Raw genomic sequence first — 27984 nt, 5'->3', positions numbered from 1 at the left:
AAGATTTTAGATGCAGAAATATTTATTTACATAATACACTCAATTGAGGAATGACAATGACAACAGCTCCCTTTCAAAGTAATGTCTGTGATAGAATCCAAACTTTTCTTCCCACATTCAATGTCTATTTTGAAACACTTACACTTAGGCATGTAGTGGCACACTTTTGCTCTTTAGTAGTTTACCTTCAACTGACTGCAGTATTTGATTCTTGGAGTTAAATGACACCTCAAATCTAGTCACAGCATCCTCTCCCTTAGACAAGATCTCCAGGACCCTTTACCTGGGTTTGATCCCCAGGCACAAAAAGACCAAAATACACACAAAAAAAACAAAACCCAACCCAACCCAACTTTTTTTTTTTTTTTTTTTTTGCTTCCTGATTTCTGCTTATATGATTTTAACAAATAGGGTATGTATTTCACTCACCATGTTCCTAACCATTCTTGTATGCCTGAAGTCAAGAAAGCCCTTGAATTTGAAAACACAGTGGACAAACTTCCAACTTCACATATTAAGAAAAATTAGTCTTTCCTTTTTCACATTTGACAGGCAGTGACTGTTTAAAGCAATACAGTTCTGGTTTAGAGGAAATGCCTTTCCCAAGCTCTGAGACCAAACTACGGCCATGTGTTGAGGCATCTCAGCAAGAGCCCATCCAAGACTTCCTGAGAACCACTCCTGCAGGCCTTCACTTCTGCTATAGGACAATATGGTTTCACTTCAAGAAAAAACAAAAGCACTTACATTTTAAAAATACCTTAAAATTTCACAAAGGTATGACTCTCTGAGGGACTAAGCTTTAAGCTTTCTAATGCAGAAAAAGGTGTGACAAACTATATTGTTTCTACCTCTTGTGGGCAGACCAGAAAGACATGGACACTATAATTTATTTGTTCAATGGTGTTTATTCATTGAATGCTTCTCTGCACCAGGTACTGGACATACAGAGGTAAACAAGTCTTTACAAAGTCCTTGCTCTCAGTTTACATTCTAATATGGTTAATTTCAGTGAAAACCACCACCTTACATTTAATCACAGAGGACATGTGGGAGTACATATAATAAGACAAATAATAAAAAGATACATATAGTAAACAACTTAAGAGAATTTATTTGGAAAGTAGGACATAAAAGGTACAATTTAGAATTTAACAAAATTAGAAAAAGAAACTACAGAAAAGGGAGAAACATTTAAGTTGGTTTAATGGCTATTATCAAATAAATAAGCAAAATTCAATATTTCATGCAAAGAAGCATTAAGGAAGAGTATGGGAATGTTTACAGAACAGGCCACAACAAATATTTTTTAAAATTTACATAAGAAACTGTACATAAATGGAAAAATAAGTTACAAAATTTACAAGAAATGTTTTACAGGTTACAGCAGGTTATAACTTAGTTTATTATGCATAAAATTTGTAGCACATCATACATTTTTTACATTACAGATTCAATGTTAAAAGAATTTAGACATGAAAAGGCTTAAATCTGACAAGAATAATGCAAGAGACAGAATAAGGCAACTCAAGTTGAAATGGTATGCTTAAGTACAATTAATCCCCAAACTAAACATTTCCTAAACTGGAATATAAAAGCATCTGCTTTTTATTTTTGGTACCAGGGATTGAATCTGGGTCCTTTTGAATGCTATGCAAGTGCTCTACAACTAAGCTACATTTCCAGTCCCTAAAACATCTTCTAGATACAATGTGGTCATTAACTGAGCAAAATTAAGACAAATGCCATTCAACTTCAGTTAAAATGTCAGAGTTCACTGTAGTTCAAATAAAAAAAGTAAATGCACACAATGTATAAAAATGATAAAACCATCTTAACATTACTTACAGCCTAATGGCATTAATCATATTTGGAACAAGGAGATTAGAATATTGGTGTTAGGTCTGTAAAGTTAGCTTTCCCTTCTAAATGTTGTAAACTATAAGGGGCCACTCAGGAAAAAAGTGGCAAACTTCAAAATGGCTTAATATCTGTGGTAACTACTGAGTTGCTAGGCTATCTAGACGAAATTCTGACATGATGTAAAGTTAAAATAACCTCAATCTATTTTACATTTCTTGGATATACCTTACAAATCATGGAAGAGCTAAAATGTTTCCTTTGAAAGCTACTGGAACTTTTTGTACTGCAATATACGAAAGATGCTTAGAAATAGCAAAAAGAAAAAAAAGGCAATATCCTAGAATCGAATTATTTTTTTTTGAATTGAATTATTTTCATAAACAATTCAAAAATTTTATTTTTAACCTTACTTCATTGAAATATACATTCCTCATTACTTCTTTTAAACACAAAACTAATGACAGTTGCTACTGTAAGATCTGTAAGAAAAAATAACCTTTGACTACAAAAGGAGCTAGAAAGTAAATCAAGATATCTTAAATTTTCTTATGAGAAAAAAGAAATCAAAAATTTAACTAAACATATCACTCAGAACTAATGGAAGTACCCGAAACTCCAGTGTCAGCTCACTGCCACTTTTATTCTAAAATAGAAAGGTAGGAATGTCACAGTCATGTCTATCTAGTCATTCTCAAGACAATTCTACAAAGTATTTTAGGTCTTCAACATATTTGCTGTATAGAAGATTGTAATCCATTCCAACTTACTTGCCAACAATCAAACCTGATTTATAATTTTTGCTCTGAATTGTGTTGGACAAAAGTGATGAATCCAGAGGGGTTCATATTCATCCACATTTGTTCCCACTAAAGAAAACAACCAAAACCAAAATCCACCAACCGACTAGAAAAAGCTCAAGAAGATCATTAAACAAATCTTCCCAATTATACCTATTATTTCAACGTCTATGAGTTTAACAGCATGGAAGCCTCCTCCCAATTCAGTACTGGGGACTGAATCCAGGGTCTCATACTTGCCAGGCATGTGTACTATGGGTCTACATCCTCTGTCCTATGAATATTAATGGTATGTTTTTCTTTTCATATAGTGAGTAATAATCCCCATATAATTTTGAAGTGTATACACATACTTTAACATATATAAACCCTTCGTATACTTTAAGGTAATATCTACCTAGTCATTATAGGCAGTTACATAACATTATGAGAGTTCATTTCATTGGTTTGGCGAGAATCCCAAACCTAATACATGTCAACACGTACCAATAAAAATTATGTACCAATTACAAAAATATTATGTAAGCACTAAAAATTAACTCAAAAACATAATACCAAATATCTGAAAATATTGTTTTAGTCATCCCCAATACTGCTATGAAGGAAGCAAGTATCTTCTCAGGATCCTGATAATGAGGCATTTCCCATTGTCAACAACCCAATTCTCCAATTTGACAAATTGCAAGAGGTTAGACCAGTGACTAGAACAGTTTTTTGAAATCATAACAAATTTTGATTCTACATCCACTAAATACATAATGCAAATGCTGCAAGCAACAGGACCACTTTAAGAAGACAGCTGAACTTTTTAGAAGTTCTTTTAAATACTTAAAAAAAAATTATTTAGGCTCTTTACTGATTATTATTAGGCTCAGTAGAGTATTTAAGACAATTATTCTCTTAAATATTGAACACTGGCAGTTAATACAGACTAAGATTATCTGATGACAGAAAGTTGGCTAACTTCTTCAGTGATAGAATAAAACATGCCAGAATAAACAAACTTAGCTGGAAATAAGACACCACTGACATTTCATGGCAATCATGTTAAAAAGGTCAAAAAGTATGATTACAAAAAGGCAATGTATTTCTAACATTTTGCTTACACACACAAGACAATAGTTAAACGCAAAATGATATATACTCATTTTCATTATCCCTTTACTAGGTTTTACAATGGCTTAAAAGTTTTCTACATTAAGTTCTCAAAAGCAATACACCAAAAAAGCATAAAATGCTCAACAGAATTAAGATCAATAACACCAAATATGAAAACATTTGTTTCTAACAGAGTGGTTGTAAACGACATTTAGGAAATCCGGCCACCCAAGAATGCAACCTTATAAGTAATGAACTACTGGAAAAAGAGGAAAAGCTTCCCATGAACTGCCATCATTCCACCCATGGGACTGGTCTTCCAGGAACTGGCACTTAAAATACAGCAATTACATATGCACTATAAAAATTTATAACTCAGGATTTTTTAGAGTCTCTTTAGCAAATAACTGGAACCTCTCGACAGGTCTTCAATAATCATTGGCAAGGTCACTGACTTTACCCAAACAAGAGCCGACCTGTTTTCCTATTTAAATTAGAAAGGCCAAGCAAAGAACTGCCAAGTTAACTTACCTGTGGCAAGTCTACTAATACTTTGTCTTTGGAGATGTCTAGGTATAAAACTGAAAGCCATTAATTCTAACTAGTTTCTAGAGAAAAGGAAATCCTTTCTGGGGGACTGGTAGAGGACAAAATTTCTAGACCTAGATCTGCTATTCTTTACCAAGGCCCAAAACAAACTGACAGTGTGCTCTGCATTTGAAAAAGTTATCAGCTTTTTGTTTTTTCGAGATAGGAAGTTGCTGAATTGCCTAGGCTAACCTTAACTCACAATCTTCCCCATCAGTTTTCAGAGTAGCTGGGATTATAGGCACAAGCAACCGTACCTGGATCTAAATTTTTAAAGACAAAATTTAAATTCAAAAAGTTAAACCTTCTGTATGTAGCAAGGTCAACCATGAAATAGTTTATTAAGTCACCTAATCATAAATTTTGCTTTATCAGCACCACTAGGAAAATCATACTAAACTGAGATAACAGGATATCAAATGTAAGATATTTCTGGGGTGGTCAGAAACAGCTCATCTGTGTAAAACAATCTAGCCCAAACAAGTTATTTTTAATCCCTATCTATTTAAAAAAATTTTCCTCCTCAAACATTCTTAAAATGCCCACATACAAAGACATACAATAGTATTCAGTTTTAAGAGGTAGTTCTAGAAATGCACATCCATTAAAGTGGCCACTACCCACGTGTGGCTACTAAACATTTGGAATGTGGTCAGTCTGAACTGAGCTTTGCTTAAGTGTAAAATACACACAGACTTTGAACACTAAAGATTAAAAAAAAAAAAAAAAACAAAAAAACAATATATTTTTAATTGAGTACATGTTGAAATAACATAATGGATATACTGTTAAATAAAAACACAAAATTAATTTCATTTGCTTCTTACCTTTTAAAATCACTAGAAAATAAGGTTTAAGTCAGGCATGGTGTTATAATGCCTACAATCCCAGTGATTGGAGGCTGAAGTGGTAGGATTACAAGTTTGAGGCCAGCTTCAGCAACTTTTGTGCATTCCCCCTTATCAATCCAGTTATTCTATATTACATATGGAAAAAGCCAAAGATCAATAGTGGTGAGATGGTAGCTCACTTCACATGCATTTTAGCAGGTAATTTCAGTTTCAAAGGATAAAATGTTATGAATCATGGTCCTATACTAACCAAAGTATAGTGATCAAATTAACTTAAACACTATGACCATCCCATTTTTTCTTAAAGGCTGCAGTAAACCTACAGGTAAAAAATTAGTAACTGTCATTTGGGAATATTGTTATCTGTACAAATACCCAAATTAGAAACATTTAAAATGAACTCAATGGCATTTCAGCTGAAACAGCCAGTCACGCCAAGGGAAACATTAAAGCAAGAAATGTGATCAGAACATCTTTAGAATGGCTACTGAGCAATCTGAATTCAAAGTTCTGAAAAGTCAAAATTACAACAAGACCTTTCCCATGCCCACCCCACAAATACTATTATTATTCATATGTTTGTGTCTTTAGGTAAACTGAATTTTAAATGTTTGAGTACAAAATGTGAAAAGCACATGGAAAAATATCCTCATGAAGTATCTCTTGACAGTCTACTGAACAACTCTGGGATCTGTAAAAACACATGGTAACACTCTAAAATTTAACATCTAAAGTCTTCTAAGTACATCCAGATTTGCTGGTAATGTACAGAGGTGAATCATCCCCCCCAGGTCTTTCCACTTTCCAAACTGATAGCAACAGACTTGAACAACATCACTGAACTACTGAGCCACCAAAATGTTACTGCCAATGTAAAAGCTGATAATTTTTATAACATTAAAAAAAATGAATTCAAAACAGAGAATAAATTCCAGGCAAAATAATTTTAAAAATTTAAACTACAATTGCTTTTATTACCAAATGTAGGAAACACTGATTATTTTATAATTCTGCAATACTGCCTCAGACTCTCAATATTTGAAAACACCCATTTGGAATAAATATGATTCTGTTGTTGTTTGTAATAGAATAGAATCTTTAGCTTTCATTGTTCATATTGAATAAGCAATGTGTTAACTTTGGGCATGATAATTTAGTGGTAAAAACAGCACAGAACTATTGATTCACTCAAATCATATCCCATTTGAATAGTTTAAGGACTTCATCAGATTACAAAATAAGTAAACTTTCAATTTAAAGATACAAACATTTCAACGTGTTGATTAAATTAAAAATACAGAAAGTGTGATGTCACCAGACAGGTGCATTTTCCTAGATTCATTCTGAAATTCAGGGTAACATATAATAATAGTATTTTAGTTAAATAAATGGCATTTGAGGAAAGTTATACTTCTGGGCAAAGATCACATAGAACATGCTTTTTTTAAGAAGGATGTGTTAGAAAAAATACAATAATTAATATTGCCTTAACATTTCTAAAATCACATAAAATCATCATCTCTGATTGCCATTAAATAAATTTTCATACTGGGTATATTACTGTCTGCTCACTTGTAATCAAAATGCATAAAACGGATTCAAAACAAATATTCAAAATCAATTATTTTTCATAAGTGAAACATTTCTGAGACTTTAAGATTCGTATCTTGAGCATATAGTACTACAATGCTGGCTACATAAAATAAATAGAAAATCTTTCTGAGAGGAAGCTCAATAATCAGGCTATATTGCATTTAAAGAACACTGGCTATATACAGAAGGGAAAACACTTTGACAATACTTCATGTTACAGAGCTCTCTCTTTTAATATGGCATTCATGAGCTTTCCATTCTGACATTTAAAAAATTAACAGGAATAGTGAAACTCTTTTATCCTTTGGTTCCCAAGGATAAATAATGCAATTACAATGCCTCTGGTTTTAGTTCCTCTTGGATGACATTCATTAGCAGAGAAATTTCTGATGTTTCAGCTGAAGTTTGGCAGCCCAAGAAGTGCACCAACTGCTCCAAAGTATCCCTGTATGATTTTTAAAAAAACTGTTTAAACACACAGTGCAGCTTTAAAATTACCATACAATGCTAACCACTTACTAAAAACCATATTTATGTATCATATATCTGTTCCATAAACTGCATTTCCAATTGCCATATTGTTATACAAGCTTCTTAAGAGTGCATTTTCATATACATAACACACACACACTCCTGAAATAAGTGTGACTTTTAGACATTCAAGTTTCTAACACCATAAAGCAATTCTGTGCCCTTTCTACTCAATGAACAAAGTTCCCATGGACCTGACAAGACACATAGAATTGCACAAGAGTGTATCATATCATTCTGACCTGTACAGTGAGAGCACTGACGAGACATGGATGCTTATAAGCACATAATACTTTGAGCCTATATTGTTAATTGTTAATTTATAATAATACAATATTTGTCTTTGATTACTATAAAAAGATAGAAGTTCACTGAACTCAAAATATGATGTGAACTGCTAATGCTCAGATTACAGTGTTGGGGATCAAACCTAGGGCCTCTTGCATGCTGGGAAAGTGCTCTCCATTAAGCTATATCCTAGCCTGGAAACTGTTTATTTTTGTATTACACACACCTAACATTTGTTAATGGGGGATCAAGAAACAAACAATTTAACAAAACAAAACACCCACAAATTCTACAAGCAGGACTCCCATCCCTCAGTTAAAACTGAAGTAAAGGAGTCAGTCTTCTACTGCAGTAACAATTATAAATAGCAAGGTAAAAAGCAACATATCAAATTTACACCTCAAAGCACACTATGAAAGCACAAAACATTTTGCCATACCTCATGTTCTAGAAACAATGCTTTCAATTGACCTTTGGACCAATAATCCAGTGCATATGCCAAAAGTTTCATTGACAGAGTATTGACACGTAAAAAGTTTCCAACAAAGACAACTCTGTTTATTTTCTAAAAGAAAACAACAAACATAGTGACTTGTAAAAGAATTATTAAATAGATTTTGTAATACAAAGGGTTTACAAAATTGTTATTTAAAAACTCTAAACTACCTTGAATTAGTACCCAGTATATTCCTGCATAAAGCTCTATAATCCTCAATATTTAGTTAGTGTTGGACAGGTCATTATAAATTTGTCAAAACCCAAAGAATGTACAACACCTAATGTAAAGAATGGACTCATGTGATGATGAAATGTTAATGCAAATTCATGGACTACAAGCAAACACACCACTCTGTTGGGGGATGCTGATAGTGGGGGAGATGTAGAAGGGGGTAAGTGTGGGAGCTCTGTATTTTCCACACTGAGTTTTACTGAAAAGCTGCTCTAAGTCTACTCAAAACAACAACAACAACAAAAAACAACAACAACAACAACAACAAAAAAGTGATCTATTACTAAAAGTGGCCAACAAATAATTCAAGACAAGTAATCTGGAGATCTCTTACTAATGAGATAAACTAAATCAAACGAAGGAAAAGTGGCTTGTTTTTTAACTGGTGCTGGGTATTGAACCCAGGCCCTGGAGTGTGCCAAGCCTGGGATCTGTTGAGTTATGACGCAGCCCAAAGGGACAGTATTTTTAAAAGTATTTAAGGTCAACTGCAAACATGGCCAGTATGCTGCAAAGCATGTGCAACATACACACCATCAATCCCATTCTCTGATCCCAGACTGACCCATCAACTCATTCTGTTATGATTCCATAATCGTTAGTTTTTTTTAGGTGCCGCTATTGAGGAAACCTGTATTGGAATGTCCAGAATGTTCCTACTCATAAAGGTCCCAGACTATTGTCAGCCCTCAAAGTGAAATATTCCCCAAATCTCACTAACCACTCACTACACTGTAATTAGGACATTTAAAGTTAGAGTCTGAACTTTTTTTCCCCCCTGATGGCACTGGGGTTTAACTTGGGGTGATCTACCACTGAGTCACATTCCCACACCTTTTAAAGACAGTCTTGCAAGTTGATAAGGCTGGCCTCAAATTGTGATCCTTCTGCCTCAGTCTCCTTTGCTGCTGAGTACAAGCATGCACCACTGCACCTGACCAAGAGTCTGGATTTAAATTATTCAGAGAGTTTACACACTTGTTTTCTCTGCTAGAGCCTCTCTCCCCCAAATATCAGTATGCACGGCTAAATTTGCCTTAGGGTCAAAAAAGATTTTTTTTTTGTTCTTAAAAAACTTTATATAATGATTACACTTTCTAGAAAGCCTTCACTCAATTACTCAGCAACTTGTCCTTAGCCACTCTTTGCCCTACTGAATTCTTATCCTTTTTTTTTTTAAATAGCATTATCACTCAATACACACTAAACAATTTACTGAATATGTCACTAAATGTAAGTTCCAAAGTCAGTCATCTTTGTTTGCTTCACAAATATAGCAAATTCCGAGTGCCTAGAACAATGCCTGGCACATGGTATTTTATAAGTATTTAATCAATTAATAAATAGGTGAATGAACAAATGAAGGGTTCCTTCAAGAAGAAGTTTCCAATCCATTTGAAGTACCTGACATTTGTAAAAATTAAATGGGCAAATATGTTGTATGATGGTGGAATTACACTTATTCTCTTCCAAATAAAAACACCCCAGCCATGTGGCTGGCCTATCAGCATATCCTTGTCACAGAGCGAGCAGTTCACATCACTCATTCCCACATGAAGAACAAGTCTTGGTGCCTTCATAGCCCTGTACAATGCTGCTTGATCCATATGCAACAAGGCAGCACTGTAAAGAAGCCGAGGGCAGCAAGAACACATCCAAGGACTTCTCTAGGTGAATGCTACGTTAACAGCAGAAAAATGCTATCAATAATTAGCTATGTCAAAAGGTCCAAGGATTATTAGATATTTTTTTTTTCATCCTCAGGAGATTTAGGCTGTGTATTTCTGAAAAGGTTTTTGGGTAAATATAAAACGTAATTTGTTTACTTGTTCTATTTCAATTTTTTTTTTTTTTCTAAAAACAGGGAGAGAGAGAGAATTTTAATATTTATTTATTTTTTAGTTTTCGGCCCACACAACATCTTTCTTTGTATGTGGTGCTGAGGATCGAACCCGGGCCGCACACATGCCTGGCGAGCGCGCTACTGCTTGAGCCACATCCCCAGCCCTACTTCAATTTGAATTATCTGTCAATTAACTGTCTTTCAAGTTAATAAAACAATCGGGCAAATAACATTATTTAATTTAGAGTTTAGGGATTTAATACATATCTCAATTCTAGAGGCCTTGTTAAGGAAAACAAAGGAAGATCTGTTAGATGCACAAAAAACTCCAATTTATGTTTTTCATAAACTTAAAATTTCTTCTTTTTACCTCATTAACAGCACACATTCGTGCCACAGAGCCAATATTATTGGTGATAGTAACTAAAGTAGCTCTTGCCAGATCTTCTTTACTAACAGATTCTCGCTTCTCCTTATAAATCATATTTCCAAAACTGCAGAGAAATGAAAAACAAGGTTAAATCCACTGCCAACAAGCAACATTAGTATATGTATCTATAATCGCCATAATTTTGTAACCTTAGAACCTAACGAGTAAAAATACATAGAGATAAGATAAAAACTAACTGGGGATGGGATAAGATAAAAACTAACAAAAATCTACATAAGGAGGTTGCGGGTGTAGCTCAGTAGTAAATACTATACTACTATCGTAGCCTCTGTGAGGCCCTAAATCCAACCCCCAGTATGCTCCTAACCCCCAAATCCCCAACTCCACAAAAAAACTCAAACACCCACCCAAACAAACCAAAGTAGTATCTTTTAAGGTTAAAATTAAGTCTAAAAAAAGAAAAAACAAACAAAAACACAGTTGTTACAAAGAAGCAAAGATTACCAAATCATTTACATTTAAACTTAACAGTGAAATTAAATGGCTATTGTTTTAGGAAGCCAATAAAAAATAGAAAAGTACATTCTGACTTACTTTTAAAAATTCAAAGTGTTTTCAAAAATATCTCAGCTTTAATGTCAAATTCCATTTCATTTAATCACAATAAGCATTTATGACATACCAAGCATTGTGCTAGGGACACAAAGGAAGTAGTCTGGTTCTAGTGCAAGCAACATCCAATAAAATAAAATACGAGTCATATGTAACTTCATATTTTCTATTAGCGATATTTAAAAAGGTAAAAACAAACAGGTGAAATTAATCTTGATGGTATATTTTATTTAAGTCAATATACCCAAATATATAGTCATTTCACCATGAGGCATTCACTAACCGCACTCCAAGGTTTGATATACGTGAAGTTAGAGGTAATCTTATGGACAATGCAGGCCTAGACAGAGGACGAGAGAGCAACAGAAGCACTAATTTTAACAGGAAAAATACAAATATGCAAAACCAAACCACAGGCTACCTTGGGAACACAAAGGAAAAAAGATCCTGTGGTAAGAAGAAAGAGTTGAGAAGGCATGAGGGAAGATTTTCCATTGTAAAAGGAACAGTAAATTAACCAGAAAAAAAGGAGAAGGAAAATCCTAGGCAGAGGCAATTAAAGGTTACAGGCACACAGAAATGAGATCTGAGAAACATCTATGAAATCAAAAGTGACGGGCACTTGTGCAAGGTAATAGAAGCCACTAAGGACTACCACTAAAGGGCACTGGATGCCCTGACAAAAAACTTGGAGTGTATAAGCAATAACCAGTTAAAAAATATAATGGGAAATGAGAATGGCAGATGAGAAAACAAAAATTATTTAGGAATAAATTTAAAATGCAACTTATACACATAAATAAGACTTTTCCCAAACTTAATATATAAGCTGTAATGAAATTCCAAAAATAAAAAAATAAGCTTTCTTATTTTTTTCTAAAGAGAATGATTATAAAGTTCATATGGAAAATTAAATAAGGAATGTGGACGACCAGCCATTCTGGATATTAAAGCCATTTTTATGTTTCTATGAATCTAAGAGTATAGTGCTGGTTTAATGGGAAAAAAAGCCAGTATATGATATTCTGACATTAGCAGAATAAATAGAAGGACTAGTAGGTGTCAGGGCCTTCTGAAAAAAAGCAAAATGGATCTGTATTGCATGTAAAACTATAAATTATAAGTAAAAATTTATATTAATTAAAAGATCAAAATATAAAAATAATACCACTAAGGTACCAGAAGAAAACAAGGGTTTATTCCTTTATATATTTGGAATGCGGAAGACTTACTTACTATGAATCAATATCCAGAAGCCATGAAAGAAAAGACTGATAAATTCAACTGTGTAACAATCCAACAGAAAAACAGAACAAGAACAATCACTCACAGAAAAGAACATGTAAGATTCTTATCCTCACTTACTCTAAGAGAAACGCAAAGTAAAAATTATTCTAAGGTGCCAATTCTCTTAATAGATTAGCAAAAATTCAGAAGTTTGACGACAGACTACTGGGGAATCTACAAGGAAAATGAATAGGCACTATGATCTCTTGTGGGTCAGAGTGAAACAGTACTGCTTCTGTGGAGGGCACTCTGCAGACTGCAAAAAAGCATCTGAATTCCTACTTTTAGGAACTTATCTTACAGATAAGCCTACATGTATACAATGACAATATGATATGGGGAGTTTTCTAGGACCTCTAGCTACTTTAGAGTTTATGCAGCAAGCCATAATAGTGCAACCTTTTGAATAAGGATGATGAGGATATATATTTGTATTTGCACAGAGCAATACTGGAAGGATTCTTCAGAATAAACACAAGTGATTTCTTACTAGGTGCACTCAGGGTAAAGTTCTTAATGTACATTTAATTCTTAAACTATATCAATGTTCAAAGTTTGGAACCTAAACAGGGTAAGAAAAAGCACCCTTACAACTCCCTTAAACTACTGTTTTCCAAAAGCTAAATAAGCAACTTGAAGAACATAAGCATTAAACTTACCTAGATGCGACAGTCCAACCTGGTAGACCAAATCTTTCATAATCTCCTCCATAAATATCACGGACCAGTTTGTCAGCTTGGGTGCTGTCGCCTTTGGATGCCATTTCAAGGGCCTCTTCAAAACTTTCACAGCCAGTCAGTAAACTGCATAAACCCAGAAAGGTACCCCCTCCAAGGCTAAAGAGAATAAAGAAAATTTGCTAAGTTGCATTTATATACTGTTTCTTTCTCCAAAGTGAAAGAGTACAGTATTCATTTACTGAAGTACTGAAATATCAACATAATGAATAAACGCAAGAAAAACTGGTAAATCAAACTTGTCAAATCAAAAAACAAACCAAAGAGGGAAAAATCTCTTGCTATTCAATTCAATACTTTGTAGTTGCCAAAAATATATTTTTGTGTGTGCACTGAAAATGTTAAAAAAAAAAAAAAAGTACTATATGAATTAAAAGAGAAAAACTGGTTTTAAATTGTTTCCAAGAAATGATTTTGTGGAAGGCAAATTTACTTACCAGATAGGGTTGAAATCAATACAAAGGCACTTTGATCTATTGCTGGTGAGGGTGAAAAACAGTCCTACTCATTCAGAGGATATACTTCATATTGCAAAAAAGCATTTGCAATCCTATTTTTGGAAATTTATGTTATAGGTAAAGCCCACACATGTACAAAGTAAGACTCTGACACAATACAGAAAGATTTCTAGGATATCTGGCTACTTAAGAATAAATATATACAGGGGCTGGGGTTGTGGCTCAGTGGTAGAGTGCTTGATTAGAATGTACAGGGCCCTGGGTTCAATCCTTAGCACCACATAAAAATAAACAAAATAAAGATATTTGTCCATCTACAATAATAAAAAAAAAAAGAATATATACAGTATGCTGTAAGACATATTAACATCTAACATGACCCCAACACAAATACCATGAGGAAATTTATGTCTAGCTTGTCATTATGTTAATGACAGAAATTTACTTGGTACTACTATTTTTTGGAAATGCTCACAAAATTAAGTCATACCTATTCTCTAAACTCAAAATCTTTGCTCCCGAATTTCACCTAAATTTCTAGCAAGTTCTACCCGAATCCTACTGTAGTTAAAAGACTGAATTTCTATCTTTCAGAGTAACCCCCCAAATAGGAAATACTTGTGATACTTTGGCAGTTTCATTGGAGCTGAACCTCAACCACCATAAAAAATAAAGTACTAGCTGGGCGCAGCGGTGCACGCCTGTAATCCCAGTGGCTTGGGAGGAGGATCGAAAGTTCAAAGCCAGCCTCAGCAATGGTGAGGCACTAAGCAACTCAGTGAGACCCTGTCTCTAAATAAAATACAAAAAAGGGTTGGGGATGTGGCTCAGTGGTCAAATGGCCTTGAGATCAATCCCCAGTACAAAAACAAACAAACAAAGTACTAATTAATTTAAGTTATCAATCAAACAGGAGTATCACTTTTAAAACATGAGCTTTTTCCACAAACCAATCTAAAATACCTCCAAATCTTTCTTCTCTGATTGACTAAATGGGAGTTTGCACCTTTCTTTAAAAGTTGATAAAGTATATAAGAGAATCATAAGGAAAAATTTTTAAATCTCTTCACATTCACATTTCAGGTATTACAGAAGCTCTTGAAGACTATTTGGGAACATTAATTTTATTCCTTAAGAAGCTCACATTAAATTCATCCTATAAAAATACTTACAAGGTTACCCAATGCTGTAGTTTAAATGCAAATCTATTTAGCACATAGCAAGGTTTAAACTTAACAATGTATCTACAGAAAACTGAAAATAGGGGAAAAAATGCTCTGGAAAAAAAACAAAATATAAATATATTGTCACTTCCAGCAAATGTGCTTCTTTTAAACTCTGGAAAAAACATTATTGGAATCATTACAAGAAAAAAATAATCAGTCACCATTATGGAAATTTTGATGCTAACTGAGGCTGACCAATAATATAAACATTTAAAAAATTTTAATTTTAACTGAGCCTTATAAAAATATATTATCTCCAACGTTTTAACTTATGTCATATTTTGTTTTGCTATTGCCCAAATACATGTAATTTCCCTGGTGAAACTAGTATCAATATACTGATTTCACAATCAAGGGCACAGCTCAGTGATGGTGCATTTGCTTATTATTAGCATGTGCAAGAACCTAGGTTTGATCTTCAACACACACAAACACATACACTAAAACAATATGAATATATGAATGCTGCTTTAATAAGACCAAAAAGGTTGCTACCTTGTCCCAGTCACTCGTTTATAGTTATCTTTGGAGTGGACTGCTAAAATACTGACTCCTGAACCAATGTTCACCACCAGCAATGGATAGGGATCATCCAGGTTAAAAGGCATCTTTTGGCATCGCTCAGGTTCTGAGGCATTAGCAAAATAATAGCACTCTGCTTGTCCATTGAAACTGACAGAATCTATATACAACAAGCCCTTTACAAGGCAGTCAAGTTCATCCAGTTTGTGCAGGTGGAGGTTTCCAATCTGTGAAAAAATTAACAAAAATTTGAAAAAAAAAAAAAAGAACAACATTCAAAATACCCGACTTGACTATACTATATAATTTTCACATACTCTACAAAATTTCATTACCATTACTCCCATATTTTCATTTATTTTTGTTAGTTTAGTGTGAAAATTCCTCAGATTTTTATCCTTTGATTCTCAATTGAAAGCAGTATTACCTCTGGGGACATTTTAGTTTTCAAAAGATGGGGAGAAGGCAGGCACCAAACTGATATTTAGCCAGACATTGCAATGGTAGAACAGTTCTGCAGAAAAATGAAGCATCATCCCATTGCTGCACTTTCTTTAACTGTTTTGCCAGACATTTTTGTGGTGGCAGTAGGAAAATCTATTTATGATTACCTGTGTCTATGTAAGCACAAAGTATTTTATCCACTTACCTCCCCCTCCCTACCTAATATGTATAAACCCAAAGAATTCTTCACACGGTAAGGAATATTCACTAGGCTCAACTGTGCCTCTGCTGTTTGGAATTTTAATGTCATTCAGAATATTGGAATATGATGTCACCAAAATCAATGCCACTTATGGAGTTGATTCTTCAATAAACATACCATAACCATCTGGCATTTGTATCTTTGGTATTGTTCATGATGAATCTACATATGGATGCAAGCACTAACTACTTCATTTGTCCCCTGGTATAATCATATCACCTAATCTCATACTGATATGAAAACACTATAATTTTCTGTCTTATATTATAGTTTAGAGTTTGTCTCTGAAATTCATTTAAGGTTAGGAAAGAAAGTACTACAATGTATGGAACTTTTACTTAGAATTTACTTGTCTGTATGGTCTAGAATATCATATTCTTGAGTAATAGATACTTACTGTGCGAAAATCTTCTTCAAACTTGTAAGCACCACCTCCTGTAGCACATAGCACCGTTTGTAATGTTGAGAAGTTTTTGTCTCTTCCCATTTGGATAAAAGTAGGCAGGTCATGGGTTGGAAATCTGATAAAGTGCAAGTTCCCTCTTCGGCCAAAGAGTGTTAAATTCTTCAGTTCAAGGTGTACATCCCGAATGCCAGTGGATCCATATGCTACATTAGAAGTCAAATATTTCCGAATACTTTTTAAGCTCTCAACTTCCTCTTGTTCTTCCTCTGCTGTGATATCAATAGGTTCAAAATATGAGAGCTTTACTAGAGTTCCCCCAATGTCCATGCCAAACCATGGGAAAGCTGTGAATTAAAAAAAATAATGAAAACAAATATATACCTTGATACCAAAAAATGCAAATTAGGAAAGAGTAATCAGTCACAAAATTCATTTATCCTGAATCATGCATTCAGTCAAAAATGATGCTACCACATATAACTCACTTTTCAACTTCAGTTTTATTTGTACATTTTCTAAAATCTTATACTTAAGAGATGGTCCAGGGCCTTTTCATTCCTGCTCTGATAGGCACTCCTTTTCATTTATTAAATACTCACCACATGCCCCAGGAAATAGGAAGAATCTGAACTAATTTTGTTTCAATAAATAGGTCACCTCACCTCAGGCTGGAACAGCTTTCTCTTTCTAAAAGACTTTAGTATAATAAAATTGGTCCATAAGCATGTCAAGTAACTCATGGGAAATATGCTCTCTTAAAAAGAAACCTTTTTCTTTGCTTGTTGAGCGTTACTAAGTTTCCCTGGTACATGTGGTTAATAATGCTGAAGGCAAGTCTACTCAGGGACAAGTACATTAAGACAGTATCATTCAGGTCTGGAACTGAACTCTCACTAACTGGGCTATATAACACTGAAAAGCCATTTATTAACATCTCTGAATATTACTTTCCTTAATTCCCTTCAGTAGATAATTATTAAGTAGCTACACTACCCCTGGTAATAAAAAAGTAAAATGAGTAAGAAAAATTTTCTGCCCTCCAGGAGAGTTTAATCTAGCAGAGGAATATAAATACAAACACACAAGAGAGTCAAAATAAAGTTACATATACAGTACTGGCCAACAGAAGGAATCCTAAATTCTATGCCTCTATTTAAATGTAAAGGAATGAAAACAATAACAACAGTCTATCCAAAGGCAAATAGGAATAATTCAATATGGTTAGGTAATCAGGCTTGGGGATACAGCTCAGTTGGTACAGTGCTTCTTTCGCACGTATAAGGCCCTGGGTTCAATCCCCAGCAAAACACACACACACACACACAAATATCCTTATGGTTAGGTAATCAGGAACACTGAAGTTCAACAGATAGGGCCCAATCACAAAGGGCATCGCAGGTTAGGCAAAGGGGCTTGAACTTGAATCTGGACAATTCAGGGCACTGTACATGAATTCTCAGCAGGAAAGTAGTACTGTCTAGCTACAAATTAGAAAGCTTATTTAGTGGCAGGGGGTAGCAAAGACAAGAGGTACTTAAGATGTTGCTGGAAAGAGAGGCCAAGTTATCTTACATCTAGTAGAACAAAACCTACCGAGGTATTATTTCATTAATGACTCTGCTTTAGCTAGATCTACACAGCATTTGAGAATCACTGGTTTGGGTCACCTCATCCCTCATGCTATGACATTCAGCATTCAGTTCTACGATGTGATTTTCTCACATTTATCAGTCATGATCCTTATATAGGTACAAGGTAATATTTTGTTTAAAGCACAACTGTTTTAAGTTTCCATAAAAAACTAGAGTTGACTTTACTGAGTATTCATTATATGTCATAAATATGCTAATGTATGTATGGACTCATTCAACCCTCAACATCCCTATTATAAAGTTGTTCTAGTGTGTTCACATCACAGATGATACACATCACAATCTTGCTTAAAGTCAAACTTATAAAGTGACAGAGACATTGTAATGAAAAAAAAAATGACAGGATTTCACCCTAGAAAAGTCTATTTCTGCTTTCTCTAGTATCTCAACCACTATGATAGAGAATCAAAAATAACATAATAACTAAGATACATGGATCACAAAATGCTTGACAACAAAATATTAAACAGTTTTTATGTGAAAATCGTCAAAAGAAAATTCTAAAATTCTATTGTTTCTAAAATACATTTTACTGGGCTGGGGATGTGGCTCAAGCGGTAATGCGTTCGCCTGGCAGGTGTGGACATGCTGGGATCAATCCTCAGCACCACATAAAAATAAAAGATGTTGTGTCCATCAAAAACTGAAAAATATTTTAAAAATTCTCTCTTCTCTTCCTCTCTTAAAAAAAATAAAAAATAAAAATACATTTTACTTACTTGATACATGTGTAACATTAGAAAACAGGAAAAATGATTAACTAGAGGATTTTACACACTTCTGTATTCCAAAATTTATACATTTATTAAAATTAGTCTAATTGCTTTGGCTAGAGTTCCAAGGATGATGTTGAATAAAAGTGGTGAAAGAGAACATCCTTGTCTTGTTCCAGTTTTTAGAGGAAACGGTTTGAATTTTTCTCCATTTAGAATGATGCTGTCCTTGGGTTTAGAATAGAGAGCTTTTACAATGTTGAGGTATGTTGCTATTATCTAGTTTTCTAGAGTTTTGAACATGTAGGTGTACTCTTTTTTCAAATGCTTTTTCTGCATCTATTGAGATAATCATGATTCTTGTTTTTAAGTCTATTAATATGATGGATTACACTTACTGATTTCTATATGTTGAACCAATCCTGCATCCCTGGGATGAAAACCCTTCCCTTGATCATGGTGCACTATCTTTTTAATGTTTTTGTATGTAGGGATAGGAAGGATAGTATAACAAAACAGACATTATTATTTTATGTATATATGTGACTGCATAACCAATGTGATTCTACAACATGTACACTCAGAAAAATGAGAAATTATATCCCATCTATGTATATCAAAGTACACAAATGCATTACACTATCATATATAATTATTTAAAACAAATAAATTAGTGATTTTGAATGTGAGAAATAATTCCCATTATCTTCTGGAGAAAAAGCTTGTTTTTTTGGTTTGAAATCCAAACTGAAAATTGAGAGCTACATTAAAAACAATCAAAAAAAGAAAGTCTTTTTGTCTGGGGATATAGCTCAGTTGGTAGAGTGCTTGCCTTGAATGCACAAGGCCCTGGGTTCGATCCCCACTACCACCACCACACACAAAAAAAGGCTTTTTAAAAATAAAATGACTTTACATGCTTGGGAAGCATAGAGGAGCAAAATTCTAAACAAGCACTTTTACATCACCTATATAGACTGGTGTAGATAAGCAATATATGCAGAAGAATTTGACTGAATTTCCTCAATTTTGTAAAGTTACTAGCGATACAATCCATCTTAAATGAATAACACACTCTGGAAACAAACAGCAGGCATTTACAGAAACCATATAGTAATGTATCCATAGGTATAAAGAAAGGTGGTATCACTAAGTTTTGTTTTCAGTTTATTCATGAAATCTAGAATTTCTGCTTTAAGAAAGTCATGTAGGTTGGGTGCTGTGGCAGTGGTCAAATCTATGAAACCAGTGACTTGGGAGGACAAGACAGGAGAATTGCACATTTGATGCCCCCAACTGGGCAACTGAGTGAGACCCTGTCTCAATATTCAAAAATGTTAAAAGAGTAGAGGTATAGCTCAGAGGTAGAAAAAAAATTAACTTAAGAAGTTACAGATCACTTCCCTGACCCTAGCCCCTACCCTTTGTTCCAATAACCAGTAGTGGGAAACAGTAATACTAACAGAAGGGGAAATCTACATCAATTTGCTGTGAAACACACTCAAAAGAAAACAAGAGCGGATACACTGATACAATAAATCAGAGAAGATTCCTTCAGAATTGACCCAAATCTGTTGAAAATAGATGTAATAAGGACACTTTCCAATAAGCATTGAGTAAAACAACAGAATCTTTCTGAAATCACCTAACAAAATGAATTCTATCTGTGCGCAGTGGCCCATGCCTATAATCCCAGTGGCTCAGGAGGTTGAAGCAGGAGGATTGAGAGTTCAAAGCCAGCCTCAATAATTTAGCGAGGTGCTAAGCAACTCAGTGAAACCCTGTCTCTAAAACAAATAAATAAATAAATAAGGCTGGAGGTGTGGCTCAGTGGTCAAGAGCCCTGAGTTCAATCCCCGGCACACCCCCCACCCTGAAAAAATGAATTCTGATTGACACTTGATTCTATAAAATTTCACTGGAGGGGTGGAAATCACTATTGCCACATAAAAGACATTTTGTAATAAGATATTTTCTACCTGGTGAGATACCATAAAGCCAAATACCTGTTTTTCAAAATTCAAAGTACATTTAAAACCAATTATGGATTTTTTCTCTGTGCCTAATGTCAAACAAAAGTGTCAGATATATTCTGAATATATACCATACAAATAGAAAAATGTCACTGAGGGTATCAACTACAAAGACCTAGTAGGTTCAAAGTTCATGCCATTTTTATTCTCAGCCAGGAGCATTAGGCCCCAGGTTTATAAATAACCCAATATGCATGTTTTTGAAAGCAACCCTCCAGCTCAACAGTTCCATGAAGAACTTTTAATTCTTATACAAACCATGAACTAAAGTTCAAAGAAAATTGTCTAGACAAATATTTCAAGTTTAATAAATACTAGGGAACAAGAAATAATCTACTTTTCTATGGCTATGAATGGGTAGCCAGGTTTCTGACTTATACTGACTACCCCATCATGCATGCAGTGAAGTGTTATAAAGACACATGCACAGAAGATGACTCTAGAGAACTACTGGAAAATGTTCAGGAGAGTGTTATTTCAGTGCATGATGGTGACCACTCTATAATTCTCGTGGTGGTAGAGAAGGTGATTAAAAACACTCTCTTAAACAGGCAGCAGAAAGTCTCATTTGTATATGTGATTGGTCCCTCCCTCTGTCTCCCTATTGACAACAATCCTGTTTTTTAAAGTCTGTTTTTTAAGTGTTAATCTGCTTACTCTTTCACAGAGAAAGAAAACCACTGCTTAGGTACAATTATCATTAAAATAGCATGACCCAGTCCCAAATTTTAAAAAAAGGGTCCAGGATGTAGTTCAGGGGTAGAGTACTTGCCTACCATACACAAGCCCTGGATATGATCTCCACTGTGCTGTGTGTGTTGGGGGGGGGGACTAAAAATAAGAATAAAGTTATGTTATTACAGCATGTTAAATCTGTTGTTCAGATTTATGATAACTTTCTTTTTAAAATCAGGAAGGTAGGGACCGAAAACAGAACTCATCCCTGCCACTAGCTTCAATTAAAAACAAAAAAAGTTGGTAAGAGCTACCTTTTGCATAGATTCTTTCAAATTAGCAAATTCTGGAATTCGTTTCCTTATGCCAGAGAAATAATCATAGTTGGGAGAGGTGGCTCAGGAGGTCAAGGCAGGAGGATCACGGGCTTAAGGCCAGCTTCAGCAATAGCAAGGAGCTAAGCAACTCAGTGAGACCCTGTCTCTAAATAAAATACAAAAAGAAAAAGCCCTGTGGTTGAGTGTCCTTGAGTTCAATCTCTGGTACCCCTCACCTTCCCAAAAAGTCTCAAGAGGAAGGTAACAAGGACACAAAAGACAAAATCTCAAACATGATCCACTCCCAACTGTTGGGACCTTCTACCTCCCTTGGGACCGCGGCCATTATTGGGTGTTTGGCTGAGGCGGACTCATGGGTTAGCATTTTCGTATATGTGACCTGGCTGGATTGGTGTTCACAGGCTTTTAGCCCGGGCATGGGCTTTTGACCTTAGTCCCGCCTAATGGTTTAATCTGAAATCTGCCTAGGCCCCTTAGTGATACTGACGTAACTGCCCCTTATTGGTTCTTGCTAGTCTTTTCTTACTCCCTCCTATCACTATATAACCTCGTCCCTTACACAATAAAGTTGAGATTATTGCACCTTCACGGCATCTCCCGATGTGACTGTGGGCCAGGTTGGATGGCAGGCTGGGTGGAGACACTTAACCCTCTTGCTCAGCCCAGGAGACACTAGCTGGTCTAGTGTGCTTCACTACCCTGGTTCCGACAGCTGGTGCCTCCGAGATGATAGGCTGGTCTCCCAGGTACCCTTGTTGTGGGGGGGCGACACCCAACATTTAGCAACTTCTGTATTTTCTAGTGGATTTTAGTACGTGGTATTGGGGATTGAACCAGAGATTAAAGCAGTACTTTACTGCTCAGATACATCTCCAATCCTTTTTATTTTGAGACAGATTCTCAGCTAACCTCCTGGCTGGTGATTCTCCTGCCTCAGCCTCCAGTCATATGTAACACTACACCTTTCCAATGTATTATGAAAATCCTTACCTTACCATTTTGTGTGTGTGTGGGGGGGTGGATTTAAGGGAGGGAAATGAAACTCAAAGTTTTGTCAGTTATAATGAAAATGAGGTAAACATAAGGGCATTAAGTACAACCATAGGCCCAACTAATAAGAGCTCCATGAACTAACAAAAATAACAATTTCCTAAGAAATCAAGGAAGTACATCTACAGCTTTGCCACTTCAGGCTAACAGAAAGGACAGTTTGAAGGTGATCAGTGCATAACTAGCCTAATTACTGCATATAATCTAAACATTTCTTCTTTTTAGATAAAACAAGTGAAAAAAAAATACATATCTACAGGGCTGGGGTTGTGACTCAGTGGTAGAGCACTTGCTTCACATGTGAGGCACTGGGTTCTATTCTCAGCACCACATATAAATAAATGAATAAAATAAAGTTCATCAACAACTAAAAAATATTAAAAAATATATATTTACAAAGCAAGCAAAACACATTCCATAAATATAAATAAGCACTGTTATTCAGCCTTCAAAACAAGTAACGGCTTTTATTCTATGTCTCAACTGGTCGCAACAGAGAACTGCCATTAGATCCTCACACACAACAAAAATATCCCACCACCACAAGTACAGAGTGCTACCAAGAATTATCATCTTCCTTACCAGGTAGGTCATGTACACAAATGGAAAAATTTGCATGCCCAATTACCCTTTCAAATGATTAAACAGAAGATATCTCCAGAAGGACAGACAGTAAATTTCTAACAAGTCAAGTTTGATATCTTATTAAGGAAGTAGGGGAAAGGCACTGAAGAGCTGTTTAACTACTACTGATTCCATGCAGATTCCAGCCCAAAGGGATCCTATATCAAAACAGAATTTAAACTTAATTTAGACATAAGGAGAACCTAAATACTAAAAATATTCAAATCATTATGGGGTGTTTTAAGGAACAAAATTCTAAAATGGACATATCTGGTAAATTTCAGATATGCTTTGAGTTCTTAAGATAAAAGATGTTTCACTCTTTTTTTTTAATATTTATTTTTAGTTGGACACAATATATTGATTTATTTTTATATGGTGCTGAGATCTGGAACCCAGGGCCTTGCATGTGCTAGGCGAGCGCTCTACTGCTGAGCCACAACCCCAAAGATGTTTTACACTTAACAATCACTGTTGATAAAAACTGCAGCGTTTTGTGAGAGACTAAGAAAACACCCAATTTCTCAAACCTTCAGTATTAAGATTCCTTTGTAAAACTTTGAGTAATTTTTTTTAAAGTAAATTACTTATTTCTAAGATAGCCATATTGGAACCTATTAACTCCAAATGATTTTATTCTACTGGAAATAACAATTCTTAACCAAACTTACAAACAAGTGAAATTATATGGAAGCAGACTGCATATATATGTTGTACAATTCTTTGTGCTTAACAAAAACTTCAAAGCCCTTATCAGCTGGGTTAGCAGAGCACCAATTTGAAACCCACACTATATGGCCTTTAAATATATTCATCACCTTTTTACTATCTATCACCTTGTTAATCCAGCTACACAAGTAAAACATTGAAAAATCTATATCTTAAGAAATCATATCAAGGGCTGGGGTTGTAGCTCAGTGGTAGAGCCACCTGCTTGGCATGTGTGAGGCACTGGGTTAGATTCTCAGCGTACATATAAATAAAAATAAATAAATAAAGGTCCATCATCAACTAAAAAAAGTATTTTTCTTTTTTTAAAAAAAGAAATCATGTCAGTAGAGGTACAAAAGAACACAACTAACTGACTCTCCTTCTTCTGGGGTTGAAGTAAAGCATAATTTCAAATGCTACTCTTTTAGTTATACAATCCAAATGATGAACCAATTTCCTTAAAAAATATCTGGTTAAGATATGCATCTGGTTTACAACCTGGTAGTAGACTGGTGACATATCTAAAAGTAATGTTTTCTAATACTTAAGTGATTGATATAAGAAAATATGCAAAGCCATTTGTTTAACCATACAAAGAAAAATAATGCCTTCCACAGACTGTCAGTAAATCTTATTACAAAAAAAGTATTCAAAAGATAAAAAACAATGATTAACTTGTTTTTAAAAAATAGGAATAACACCTCTTAGGTTATAAATATTTTCAGGACAGTTAAGGGTTTGAGGTATTTTATTTCCCACACATCCTAAAACTAGATGCTCTACTTTTTACTCTGAAGAACTTAGTAGGCACCTTCTTACCCATATAAAAACTGCAAATGTTATTTTCAACATTTAAACATATTAACTGATCAGTTTTTCATCATATCTCTATTTTTAAAAATTAACAATCTCGGTATATCATGTAGTAATAATTGACCTAATTTTAAAATAGGTATTATTTCTTAACCTAAAATTTAAATTTTTAATAATCATTACAATCTTTTCTGAATTTTTGAAAGAGATGATATTCATATCTGATTAGTTTGCCTAAATCTACACAATCAAATCACTATCATAACAAAGGCAAAGATGACAACTCAGAATATGAATGTCATAACTCTTCACTAAATGGAAATTCTAAGAGAGAAAAAGTGTACGTTAAGGGAAGATGTCCAAGTTACTGCATCTGTTGGATGTCTTAGTTTAATTCAGCAACTGTAAACTACCAGTGTTTCTACATTGTCACTTGAGCCTTCAAATCACTAGACTCCTTGAACAATACACAAGAATTCAGCTATTATCAGAAATCATCATGAAAAAAGAAATTTATTAGCAGAAAAGCTATCAGATAAGAGTTGTGTTGTCTCAAATATTCAGACTATGGCCCTATGGGTGCTGGAGAAAGAACACTGAACTTTGAGCCAACTGGACCTCATTAGCACAAGGTTGGTTGGAGGAGCCTTGGAAAAGTTACTCTGGAGGCTAAATCTTAGCACAAGGTTGGTTGGAGGAGCCTTGGAAAAGTTACTCTGGAGGCTAAATAAATTCATGCATCTGTAACATTAAGACTAAATCATCTCTCATTTGAATAACAATTAGTTTTCAGGGTGCATTGACAGACCGCTTGTCCTGTGAGGTTTACAAGAACCCTGGGGACAATGAAGGCAGGAAAATTAGTAATGTCCACCCACCCTTTTTTTTACAGCTGGATATTTCTTAAAACATTTGGGAGGATCACATGAAACTGTAAAAATTACAAAATGGCAATACAATTCTAAGGTAAAAGCATGAATCCCAACATTCCTACTTGTTCTGGGAGAATGAAAATGTGAGAATCATAATGGCTGAGAAATTAAATAGCCAAATATATAAATAAAAGGATTTTAAAAAGATAAAAAACAAATGAAAGAAATTGAAAGTTGATTGGCTTTTTTTATAAACCAATGATCCCAAAGTTTGTATTTTTTTAATCTTTATTTTATTTTTATGTGTTGCTGAGGATTGAACCCAGCGCCTCACACATGCCAGGCACTCTACCTCTGAGCCACAACCCCAGCCCTGATTGGCTTTTATTTAACAGCACAGTTAAGAACTGTTTTTTTAAAAGTACATGCATACACGATTAACGAAAAATCCCCGCGGTCATTCACCATAACATTAATAGTGGTTTGCTCCAGGTGGTGGAAATTTGGGTGTTTTTTGATCTTTTTTGCTTACCTAGGTTTTCTAAAACAAACATTAACTAGTTGGTATTCTAAACAAAAAAGAGCCAAGAGACAATTTGCCCAATGGCAGCTTACATGCTCGAATGGTTAAAAGATCCAATTGCAACAGTTAACAACTCCCAGGAACCCACCCGGATTTCAAGGACACAAGAAGCCCGGAAGCCGGGGGGGGGGGGGGGGGTGGGTTGGGGGAGAGGATGGTAATCGCTCCTCGCTGATATCCACGGCCACCTCGTTCCCAACGGACTTCAAGCTGCAACAGGGGACGGCAGTTCGTATGACAAAACCCGAATCAAAAACTCCCTCCTGCACGCTCTCAGACGTCGAGGAAGAAGTGGCGGAAAGGGCTGAGCCGGCGGGCGCTCGCCAAGCATGCACAGGGGTGCAGGGGGCCGCCGCCTCGAAGCCCGGGCTGCCCATGGTCACTCCGCCGCGCTCCCGCCTGGGCGCGGGCTCGCAGCGCCGGGCTCGCAAGCAGGCCGCTCCGTCGAGAGGATTCCAGATGCGGCCCAGGGGCACCCTCCCCACCCGGCGGGCCCCGGAGCTGTTCTTACAGGGTTTCTTGGCATCCTTGATCTTCATGGCGTCGGCCTGAGGAGCGAGGGGAAGCCTCGGGTCCGGAGCACGGGGAAGAGCGGCGGCGACTCCGGAGCTGGCAGGGCCGCGCCGCGAGGCCCGGCCGGTTCCTCCCCTCAGGCCGGGCGGGGCGGGCCTAGGGCGGGGCAGCGGCGCCTGGGGCGACGCCCGGCCCAGGAGGCGGCCCCCCACCCCCACGAGGGGCGACCGGGACCGAGCGCGCTGGGGAAGGCCGCCGGCCTCGCCGCTCCGGGGCCCCCCTCAGCCGCTCGGAACAAAAGGCCCCGGTCCCCCAAGCCGCCGCGGATGCACTGAGAAATAGCCCGCCCAGGCCGAGCACCCACGTGACGCGAGCCCCCCTTTTGCCCCAGTGTTCACGGGTCTGCTGGGAGTTGTAGTTCTCCGCGGCGAGAGGCACCGCTTCCCAGCCTCAGCGGCGCGGACGGACTACAAAGCCCAGGATGCATCGCGGCCTCCTCTCCCCGGCCCCCGCCGCTTCCGGAGATCGCCTCAGAGTGGTCCCAGCCAGAAGTGGGCGGAGCCTTGGTCACGCCAGCTAGGAGGCCGCCAATGGGGCTCGAGGTGGGCCGGCGGGAAAGCCCCGGCTCCGACCTCTCTGGGCAGCTGCTGCGAGCACAGTACGGAAAGGAAAGTCTGCGGCGACCGCGGTGGCAGTTTTGCCAGTCGCAGGCTTCCCTTTTGACCAGGAAAGCTGGTCCCCGGGCCCTGGAAATCGCTAAATTCAGGGCTCCATGCCCTTGCGTACGTTCATAAGTTAAAGTTATTCCCAAAGAAATCCACTGGCTTAATAGAGACCTTGAGTGTTGGGATTGAAATAATGACAGTAACAATGTTAACAT

At 36.1% G+C, this 27984-nt stretch overlaps 1 protein-coding gene and 1 non-coding gene across 2 annotated transcripts; one reads left to right on the top strand and one right to left on the bottom strand.

Annotated features, from left to right (window-relative positions):
* Nucleotides 1–888: 888 nt before the first annotated feature.
* Nucleotides 889–27422, bottom strand: Pank3 (pantothenate kinase 3). The gene is made up of 7 exons (XM_076856362.1): nucleotides 27103–27422; nucleotides 16519–16871; nucleotides 15389–15642; nucleotides 13132–13308; nucleotides 10553–10676; nucleotides 8049–8174; nucleotides 889–7235 (listed from the first exon to the last, which is right to left on the bottom strand). The coding sequence occupies exons 1-7, from the start codon at nucleotides 27128–27130 to the stop codon at nucleotides 7185–7187; spliced, it is 1113 nt and encodes a 370-aa protein (XP_076712477.1). The 5' UTR covers nucleotides 27131–27422; the 3' UTR covers nucleotides 889–7184.
* On the top strand, nucleotides 19694–19766 carry Trnas-uga (transfer RNA serine (anticodon UGA)). Its single transcript has one exon. It is a non-coding gene; the product is annotated as a tRNA-Ser (tRNA).
* Nucleotides 27423–27984: the final 562 nt, after the last annotated feature.

This window comes from Callospermophilus lateralis, chromosome 5, assembly GCF_048772815.1.
Source record: "Callospermophilus lateralis isolate mCalLat2 chromosome 5, mCalLat2.hap1, whole genome shotgun sequence".
Taxonomy (NCBI): domain Eukaryota; kingdom Metazoa; phylum Chordata; class Mammalia; order Rodentia; family Sciuridae; genus Callospermophilus; species Callospermophilus lateralis.
The sequence above is the reverse complement of the archived record's forward strand: the minus strand, read 5'-3'. Positions and strand labels throughout refer to the sequence as shown.